This window comes from Glandiceps talaboti, chromosome 6 (assembly GCF_964340395.1).
Source record: "Glandiceps talaboti chromosome 6, keGlaTala1.1, whole genome shotgun sequence".
Classification (NCBI taxonomy): Eukaryota; Metazoa; Hemichordata; class Enteropneusta; family Spengelidae; genus Glandiceps; species Glandiceps talaboti.
The window spans coordinates 10230886-10241811 of record NC_135554.1 but is presented as its reverse complement, the minus strand read 5'-3'; the positions used below and the strand labels follow the sequence as shown (position 1 = coordinate 10241811).

The 10926-nt window shown below is 34.0% G+C and overlaps 1 protein-coding gene across 1 annotated transcript; it reads right to left on the bottom strand.

Moving 5' to 3' along the window:
* Positions 1 to 5148: 5148 nt before the first annotated feature.
* LOC144436633 (monocarboxylate transporter 13-like) lies at positions 5149 to 10510 on the bottom strand. The gene is made up of 6 exons (XM_078125462.1): positions 10218 to 10510; positions 9504 to 9689; positions 8504 to 9150; positions 7303 to 7510; positions 6550 to 6714; positions 5149 to 5916 (listed from the first exon to the last, which is right to left on the bottom strand). Exons 1-6 carry the CDS (start codon positions 10402 to 10404, stop codon positions 5702 to 5704), a joined length of 1608 nt encoding a protein of 535 aa, XP_077981588.1. The 5' UTR covers positions 10405 to 10510; the 3' UTR covers positions 5149 to 5701.
* Positions 10511 to 10926: the final 416 nt, after the last annotated feature.

Below are 10926 nucleotides of genomic sequence, written 5' to 3'. Positions count from 1 at the left end.
TGATACGAGACAGAAATGTTAAATTAAGATTGATGAAAATATCATAACTTGTTGTATAAACAATAGTTATTAGAATACTCTCAAATTTTTTATATAATGACGATCGTTTTGCGAATGCCTGAATGGTTTTATTTTTGGCATGGAGTATTCTGTGCATGTTGTGTTATTATTACCGCTTAGGTAGAGACACTGACTGGTGGATTATAATCTTAACCTTAATCTTTATTTCTTATCAAGCGCACTACATTAAAAAATAATCACAATGCGAATGCCGTGTACAACACACATGAAAAACAAACAATCATAAAAGATAACAAAAGTACACTATTTCAAAAACTGTTTCAAATGTCCAATTATTAGAATAATATTAGTACAAAGGTACGCATGCATAAATGTATTAAGAAAAACATACTCGAACGATTTCTTCTGGGTTTTTTATATCTATAATGTTTTTGTTTTTCAGATCCAAAGTTCGTCACTTGGAACGACATTGACTAAATCACCCATGATGTTTTCACCATTTACAGTCCCTTAGATTCATACCACATTTTTACCTTCGTTATTCCAGTGTTCACTCTAGGTAGAAGTATACTTAAGACTGACAAATGTGCCAGACTGTCTCTATAAAAATTTAACATCCACAGTTTCCATGTTATCTAATTTGGCTTTTCTGACAAAAGTCTACCACTTGACTACTTTGTTTGTGTTTTCAATGTCTTTTGAATTGTACATTCACTTTGTAAAGAGATCAGAGTAAGATCTCTACTTAAAAAATGTTTTAGTTATTATCTAATCAACAGTATTTGACCGGCAACCTTTGCGATGAGAAGGTGCCCAAATATTGAAATAAAGTATAGGAATACTAACAAGGCCAAAGTAGTATCTCTTATGTAGATCTTATTTACTATACCAAATCATAAAGCGTGTTTATAGTGTTGCAATCAATAGATGCAGTACTTAAAATGATAACAATTAATGTCATTAAAATCCATTTGACACATCGGTGGTGGGCACAGTTTAGCTAACATGCTATCTTCTTTGTACGTTTGGACGTTGTCGTTTCTATATATGTTTTACTGGGTATGGGTCAATGGTTGTGGGAATTGCATCTGGAAATATTTGAATAATATATATTGTATTATAGATCTGATTCCTACATAATCTGTGATATAAACCAGCATCTGTGGTAACCATGTAGTTAAAAGATAATTCTTCAAATTAACATTCCTTAAAAGACCTTCTAGAAGTCACTGGAGTTTTATTTACATATGATTATAAATAAGAATAGTCAGGCTAAAAATACACCAGTATTCTTCCCTAGATATTATTAAGCAGACACAGGTTTAACATAACACCAGATTTAAACTGAATGCCTTTCGTAAGTAAGGGCAAAGTCTTTAGATTTCTCGTTCCTTCACACAATGAGTGTTGGAATGTAACAGAACATATGCAATTAGCTATATGAAATATGTAACGAATTTATTTTAGTTTGAAGTATGCATTCTTAAGATATCGTCGAATTACTGAAAATCATTAATTATGCAAATGAGTCCTTAAAACTAAAAGCTACAACAACAAACGTTTCAGAATATATGAGATTTGTTTGTTTGATGTACCAAAATACATTGAATTGGAACAATGTATTTGAAGATATAGCCTAACTACTGAAAATCATTAATTATGCAAATGAGTCATTAAACCTAAAAGGTACATCACAAAGCACTTTAGAATCTGTGTACTTTCGTTTTTGTATTATTGATATGTGTAGTACAGTATGATGTATTTGAAGTGTGCATTCTTAAGATATAGCCTAGTTACGTCAATAGACATGTGCACCTTGGTATTATGAATGTATGTACCAAATTATATAGAAGTTGAAACTTGCACTCTTCATAGATTATGCAAATAATTGATTAAAGCTAAAAGTTATATCAACAAGCTTTTCTTGTCATGTTGCCTTTGTTATGTATGAAATATGTGCCAAATTATGTTGAATCAACGTTGGTGGAGGTCTATGGATATAGCCTGATTCCCGAAAACCATTCATTATGTAAATCACTCATTAATATTCAGACAGACATGTGAGGACAGACAGACAGACACACATATACATACATACATACATACATACATACATACATACATACATACATACATACATACACACACATATTTACGGATTGTAAAGATGACTAGCATGCAATATATGGCATTAATTTATTATACCAAAATCATAAAACCGTTAGATATTATTCCCCAGTATTATATATATATATATATATATATATATATATATATATATATATATATATATATATATATATATATATATATATATATATATATATATATATATATATATAGTTTTGGTAGTACTGGAACTCTTGTAACTCGGAGTTTCACGCATTGTGCGATCATCAGACAAAACTATTTTGTCTGATGATCGCAAAATGCGTGAAACTCCGAGTTACAACCAAAAAAGAGTTCCAGTACTACCTAAACTATTGCGCTCTGCCACTGCGGTATAGAACACTGTCTTAGCAGATTGATACTCACCGAGTTATATATTTATATATATATATATATATATATATATATATATGTGTGTGTGTGTGTGTGTGTGTGTGTGTGTGTGTGTGTGTGTGTGTGTGTGTGTGTCTCACTGAGAAAACAGTGTCCTATGCAATATTTATATATAGCAGAGCATAATAGACTAAAGAATAAGGATGTTAAAAGTCTATACTCGGAGTTTAACGCTACATCATCAAGCGACTGATGATCGCTAAGGTAGTGTGAAACTCTGACATAGACGCGTATTGTCGTGATGTGGAATGAACAGGATGAATTATATATGTTTTGTTCAACATGGAATGGAAAATGTCATCTTGACTTGACAATGAATACCTAGTCCATGCCGCCACTCCTTCACAGAATGTATTTCAAAGCCCGCCCCTTGCGTTCGGAAGATGGAAGATGTTATTATATGTGTTATATTACAAATATTGCAGTGTGTTACCAATGTTAATATCAACATAGGTTTGGGAAATTTTAGATATGCTTAAAAAACAACTATGGCACGGAATTGAAAACTGAAATAATAGGCTCTCAGTTAATTGAAAATAAATCAGTGGATCATTTCCATATTGGTGTATACCGTAAAACATACCATCAGCCTGAATATGTTAGTGGCACGTCGACCTCTTTGTTAACATCTGCCTACCATGTTACTATTGACAACCATTCTTCATATATACGACAGAGCAATGTAATATAATCAATAGGAAACTCATTTGTTTACGATAACTTCTGACCAGTACTGTGATTTTAAAACTACACTATCTGCAACTGGAACTTTTACAATATTTAGTGGTAATATCATTCATTGCGAACAGCATTGTATCACTGGTATTTTTGGAGCAATACACACGATAGATAAAATCCAATTGATTTTGGGCCCGTTCCCAAAAACAGCGCCCTCAACAGCAATCGCAATACCAACCTGTTTTTATACTGCTTATGGATAAAACTGACCACTGATTAACATGTAAACTGTCTGATAATTGGTATTTTTTTTTAAATTCAGTTAATATGTTGTGGTTGTCTGATTGAAAAATTATACTCCAGTTATACCAATACACCTTTTAACATAGCGACATATTGAAGCTAGTGCAGATTTAAGTATGACTCTTTTAGATAACTCCTTAGACTGAGAGTTATTCTGTCGCGTCAGTATTCAAAATATATATATATGGAAAGTATTGTGGAACATTACATAAACAAGCACAACTCATTCAAATTTACCCCGGTGTATGAAATTGTAACTATAACAAATTTAATCAAGATGGCAGAATTTCTTGTATATCGAATCGCTTGAGACCAGGAGCCTTCATTTTGTTAACATACTACTAGTTTGTAAGCTAAGCAAATAAATGCTCATTTTATATCAAAAGGTAACTTTTTTGTTCGAGACATTTGTCCTGATCAAAAGACCACAATCCAATCTATCTTAAATAGGTTATAAATAAATGCTCACTTAATCATCAAATCATAGTACTGGGAAAATAAGCATTCGATAATATCATCGAAGAATTTCAATTAGTGAAAGTTATCATCAATCGATTCAACAATCGTTTCAAACTATTGTTGAATTGTTGAAGCATACATTTTCTGTCAGTGATTTACCTTAAAATGAATCTTTCACGAAGGTAAAATTTAAATGTTAGATAAAATCTTAAATGTCAGCATCATTGAAAGAGATAACATATTTATTAGTATATGTTGAATTATGTTTCAAGCCTTCATGTAATGTGAACGAAATGCAACTGTGTCAATAAAAGTAACTGGTACTTTCTGGAATTTTGTGTATTGTCAGTATTGTATTGTGTGTATGTGTGTGTGTGTGTGTGTGTGTGTGTGTGTGTGTGTGTGCAAATATATCATGATGTGATAATTAGACGCAAGGCAAAAACCAACACCTTGTAGGGAAATATGAAAGAAATACTCGAGGGTAACAGTTTCATATATGACAAGCACACGCAGTCAGTGTTCAGACACTCATTGTATAACATATCATGTTCCCTAAATATAACTGCTGTAGTATTATCTTATTTACCTCAAATTTTGCTCACATTAATATTCTATTACATGGAATGAAACATCAAACATAGAGGGCGCCATGTTGATTTGACTGCTCAGATCGCTGTGTGCGAGTGATATAGATCCTTTGGATACAGGAACAAATGTATACAGTATATTTGTACAAGTGTTGACGTATTCTCAGTACTTGCCATAATACTTCACCTCATTCTAGAGGGTCAAAATAGAACATATAAGTATTATTAACTTCCACCAGTGAACCGCACCACTTCATTGAATAGAGTAACACACCATGTAATGTTCGTAACAAAAATGACAAATTCTGAACTGTGTTTCAACTTTAAAAAAAAACAACTAAGGGTCATAAGCAGTATTTGAACAAAAATCCTTTATTTTATTTCATATATTTGTAACAATAAATTATGTTTCTTTTAATACTCTGTGAACTTTAAAAGGTTAGTTATAAATTGATAACAAAATAATGCATACATGTTATAACATTATAATATGTGTAAATCAAGTTTCTTCTTTGGAAGTAGTGATCGACATCCCTATTTCTACCTCATCCTCTTTATCTAGTCTATTAAATTAAATAAAAGAAGAAAGACACAAAATACTGATTTTGTAAAAATCCAAAATGCATTTCTAAGCACTATCCTGTCAAACCCGGTTTTTGAGTGGATGAGTATGTGTACAGCACGTTGCAGGTGACTGTTTACTGTCTGTGTTTGATACAATGACAACGAAATCAATAAGTATCTTGAAGCCATGAACATCGCCATTTTGTTCTGGCTACATTAACTCTAAATGAAACAAATCAATTTAATGACACTGCAAATAGACGCAGACACGTGGGCGCCAATATTCTGATATCATCATTTGATGTGTGCAGTAGTTAATTTCATTTAGACAATATGTAGCAAGAAACTGTATTCATTTAATCCTGTTATCTTGCTATCTTAAAGTGTAGCATGTACAGTGGTTGTACCATAACGAGAGGGTGAATGGTGACCTGCAAAGTGCTGTACTTCCCTATTTCATCAGATTTGAACTCTACCGAGCTGGAAATAAAATAATCTTAAATTGGTGCACTAATAATATTACATTATATTCCGTTCGTCTCCAAGGGTGTCCCTTTGCCCACACCCTCCTCATATACATCCGAGGTGTGCATCTTCGAATTAGCTTTACGTTCTTTCCTCTTCATGTCCCACTTATTAATAATTGGAATCGGAAAGGAACACATCGCTGACACGATAAACACTGCACCAAGGATATAGAAAGCACCAACGTAATGTCCTTGTACGTCTCGCATCCAACCTGTCGTTACAGAAATAGAAATCCAAATGTAGGAGTTTTGGCAGTTAAAGGGACATAAGACATATCTGAATTTTATCTCTCTTTTTTTGCTTCATATGAAGTGTAGAGGTATATATATATGTGTGTGTGTGTGTGTGTGCATTCACATTGAGACAAATGTGCCATTTCATATGCGCTTGCGCACTATCAGTGTATGTATTTTGTTTCATTAATTTATGTGAGACGTAAACAAACATCATGCCGCCTAATTGAAACTCTATACTCATGGCCTATCGCTAGATTAGTTGTAAGTGGACTGTGTGTGTACCAATGGTCCACACCACAACTGTTTAATATTTAATACAAACTATGGCTTAATTTAATAACCCACATCCCTTGAAGGTTAATGTTCAAAGCTATTTATCAATAATTTGGTTAAAGTATGTTTTACATGTAATATTCAGCTATAGTCACAGTCACATTTAAAATATGTAGGAGTGGACTTTCTCTGTGAAACCAATACTTCAATCTTGCTGTTATTGGCTATGCACGGAATTTCATATAACAGTACTAAATTATACCAAAAAAATGGTAGCTAATTTCTACTTTTCCGAGACTATACAAAATACTAAAAATACTCGTTTGTTTACTTACCTACAAATGGAGATACAAACAAACCACCTAAGCCTTGTGCTTGTAGATAAAACATTAGACCATTGTCTGCCTTCTCCGGACATAGTAACTGACGAATGATGACAGGCATAATTGGTGTAAAACATGCCATACATATACCAAGTACCACCACGAAAGCAAGTTGACCTATGTGTAACAATCAAATAGTTTAGGTGTGATTTAAAAAACGAAATTTAGAAACTCGTCACTCAATATTTTCCTTGTCGCTAAACAAGGATGAGACAACGTTTAATACAAAATATATGTATGGGAATGTCAAATTGTTTAAGAAAACGACTCTGATATATAACGAATACCGAGTATATTACTGTACGTATAATGTTTCTACATAGAAAGGATCGTCTGCAACTATACATTTGGCGCGGAAGTTATTATAATTGATGACGTCCCAGTAGCTGTTTTAAGGTAGGTTCAGTATTTAAAGACTTGAAAAGTATATACAATATTTAAAGAAATCTTAGAAGACTTGGATATGTAACATGTATGACTACCTAGCGTAATTAATCGACCCCTTATCAACCTTGCAAGTATTATACAATTTGCTTTCAAACAAGTACACTAGTCCCTTTTCACGACTGTTTACTCAATGACGTCAGACCAGTGTAAACCTCACTATTATCAACTAGTAGTGAGATAATTTCATATAGTATTTTCTAACAGGCATATATTGACGTGAAATTATTGAAACAAATTGAGGGAACTTAAAAATATTACCTGTGTATGTGGTAGTGTGGATGCTGACAATAGTGGCTATCCCAGCAACTGCAATACTACCACCATACAACACAGTGGGTTTAATCTTTGTAAAAACACCACCAAGTATCCCCCAAAACAATCGTCCAAGGAACTGAGTTAGTCCAAGGATTGCAGGCAACGACGTACAACGCAAGCCAGGTATACCGTAATCGTTACCCTTGCTGACCTGTGAAATGTATATACAATATAATATTGACTCGATAGTACACAAAATAATTACACATTTATAAAATTGGTGTGGTATGATTTTGACATTATAGCATCAACTTATCCTCTGTATTTGATTAGATTAGCACGAGATGAGTTTTAAAAGTTATTTTTATTTGTAAATTATAAACCTAGTGTAACATACTTCTATATAAAATTAGCTTAAGCTGCTATAATGTTAAAGGACGTAAGCTGAATTAGTACGCTTTAGGACGTAGTTTTTTTTTGTTCTGCATATTCAGGATTCAGGAGGTATTCACAGTATTACCAAAGCATACTTAACCACCATTTGCAATTTACTGAACTCACACTTGGTATGACGATATACATTTGTAAACAATTCGATGACATAAATGTTTGTAAGGACAAAATTATCGCAAAAATCCGTATAATCAGCTGTTTTAACAATGCAAGACATGTACAACTGTAAGTTCATAGAAGGCATGCATCTTGATTAGCATTACCCTACAATAGTTTAAGCTATGTTTTATATCACAAGAGTAAAACGTTTATAAACTCTGTCTGTGGCACTTTAACGGCATGCCTTCGGTGGCAATAAAATCGTCTTCTTTGTTAGCACAGTTGATGGATTAACAGGTGTTTCTCACAACTTAGTAGTACATTATGTATACTAAATTGTATTATCAAATAAATTATGTATTACTATAGACAGGTACCACGTTAAGAGTGCTGGCAATAAATAGTAAATAATGGTTTATTATGCGTTAGTATAATACCTTGACAGACTTTTCAATGTTCAGTTACACTCCCATCCCAACCCCACCCACTCCAGACACAAGCAGAATGATAATCTCAGCTTATGCCCTTTATGTTATGCCAGAAGAACAGTTTTATAAATCAATAATTCATTTATTTTCGAAAGTTTATTTGACTTCAATTAAGGTAATGAGGCATTGCTATGACGGGCTAAACATCATATAGATAAACTCACTATATGGGCCATTATAGCAATGCAGGCTCCCATGACAGTAAATCCAGTAAAGATGAATAAACCAAATCCAAGGTTACTAAACAATGACCAATCGAATGAATTCTTGAATCCCTGTCTTAATTTTGTTAATCGAACTTTACACGATGATTGGCAATCATTTGCTTGAGTATTGTTAGCTTCCTTATCAGCCATGACTTGACTTTGTTGACATGGTGGGGGTTGTTGCCAGGGTGACTGATCATCACGTGAAATAATTTCACTATAATGTTCGTGATTTTGCGTAAAGCTTCCATTTTTTGAGATGTCTTTGTTGACAATTTGTTGCTTCGTATCCTCGTTTCTGTTAGTTGTAACGTAGTCTAGATCTCTCTGTACACTTTGGTCTTGCCTACGCTGCATAGCATTATAGACTTCAATTGGTCGGAGTAAAGCACCAGCCACACATATATTAAGGTTGAGTGCCGCAAGGATCATAAGTGTTCCACGCCATCCATACTCATCCAGAAGTAAATGTATGGTAAAAGATAATGCAAATTGTCCCGCCCCAGTGCCGGACAAGATAATACCCATCGCTAATGGCAGTCTTTTGGTGAAGTATTTGCCTACGCTTCCGAGCGTGGGTAATGAAAGTGTCCAGAACCAAAGACCTGTCAAGGGTAAAGAATGACATAAAAATAACTATGAAAGTAATAAAAAAAACACAATGACGTGGAAAACGTCTCTTAGTACTGAATATATACTGAGTATATGAAAAAAAAAACTATTCTAGTGAGGTTCCAAATTTAAGGCCATACATATGCTCATCGGCATATGAACATTTTAAAAAGAACTCCTTAAACAATCTATGTCGTTTGATGTTTACATTGCAGGGTAATAATGGTTCAATTGTTAAGAAAGCCTTGTTTGCAAGTATGAACATGGCCTTTGCTACTAGTTGAGTGCTCGCTACTTTAATACGAGACAGTCTACTCATCAACATTTCAATGTGACATACACTTACCTACAAAGACTCCATAGATAAAGTAAACTTGTTCAATACTCGTCGCGAACGAGGTGGCAAACAGTCCAACCGATGAAAGAAATCCACCAATCATAACAACTGTACGATATCCAAATCTATTGATGAGTGTCATAGACAGCAAATGACTAAGTATTCCAACTCCAAAAAAGATAGAACCTATCCATGCTGACGGAGTATAAAAATAAAAATGAATTGAAAAAAACAACCTATATACTGTGTTGTGTGATTGAATTTAGAAGGATGAATTATTCGATAGTACATATACTAGGTTTACCATAGATTTAGGTTATTCGCAATGTGATTACAAATAAGCTGTAGCATTGAACGTACTAAATTACCTTGGATTCTTATCAATCAATCGATCAGTCGGTCAATCAATCAATCAGTCATTCAGTCAGTCAGTCAGTCAGTCAGTCAATCAATCAATCAATCAATCAATCAATCAACCAACCAACCAACCAACCAACCAATCCACCAACCAATACGATAGTAAACAGACAGACACACACACACACACACACACACACACACACACACACACACACAAACAAACAAACAAACATACATACATACATACATACATACGTACATACGTACGCACACACATGTTCTTAAAGTCGAAAAACATACGAATTACATGACGATATCGTCTGTACTATTCACACTTATATTCAATTTGAGACACCGTATTACCTGTACTAGCTTTAGATGCTCCGAAAGCATCGAGAAATTCCACATACAACACACCAAACGACGAGCCTTGTCCGCCAAACAGGAAGTACACAAAGAAGCCGCCGAAGGCGACTACCCAGCCAAATCCTCCGTCTGGCGGAGCTACAGATCTAGGTGTTTGCCGAGGATTAGAAGATGAGGCTGCCATATGCCGATATATCACACATTGTTCATACTAATTATAAGTTACAGCACGATATTTGTCGTGGGTCCGAGTTTACGTTCTAACTCTTTACTCTTTGAACTTTGATTACATGGCGGTAATGTATGACTAATGTAAGTTGACGTCAGAATGACCCACTTCAGAGTGAAGCATGACCTAAATTCACTGAGTGTTTACGTGTTTTTCTCTTGCTTGACACTCTGATCTCGTTTAACTTATAAATGATGTCATTGCTCCTACACCTTATAACGAAATCAAGGCGTTTAAATATATAGGCGGCGATTCTGGTCAAAAGTGTATGTTAAAAAATATACATAATTACTTACACAATCGTTTGCAGACATACGCGCGTGCGTGCGTGTGTCTGTATGTATGAGTGTGTATGCATTACGTTCTAGTAAATCGTAAGTACATACGCATGTACGCATATTACATACACGCTTACAAATACATACATACATACATACATACATACATACATACATACATACATACATCCATACATGC

Bases quoted from the DNA above. Each gene is read 5' to 3' on its own strand.
- LOC144436633 (XM_078125462.1), bottom strand. From the start codon at position 10,404: ATGGCAGCCTCATCTTCTAATCCTCGGCAAACACCTAGATCTGTAGCT. The intron at 9,690-10,217 runs GTAATACGGTGT...ATACTCCGTCAG, and splicing joins AGCATCTAAAGCTAGTACAG to CATGGATAGGTTCTATCTTT. The intron at 9,151-9,503 runs GTAAGTGTATGT...TACCCTTGACAG, and splicing joins TATCTATGGAGTCTTTGTAG to GTCTTTGGTTCTGGACACTT.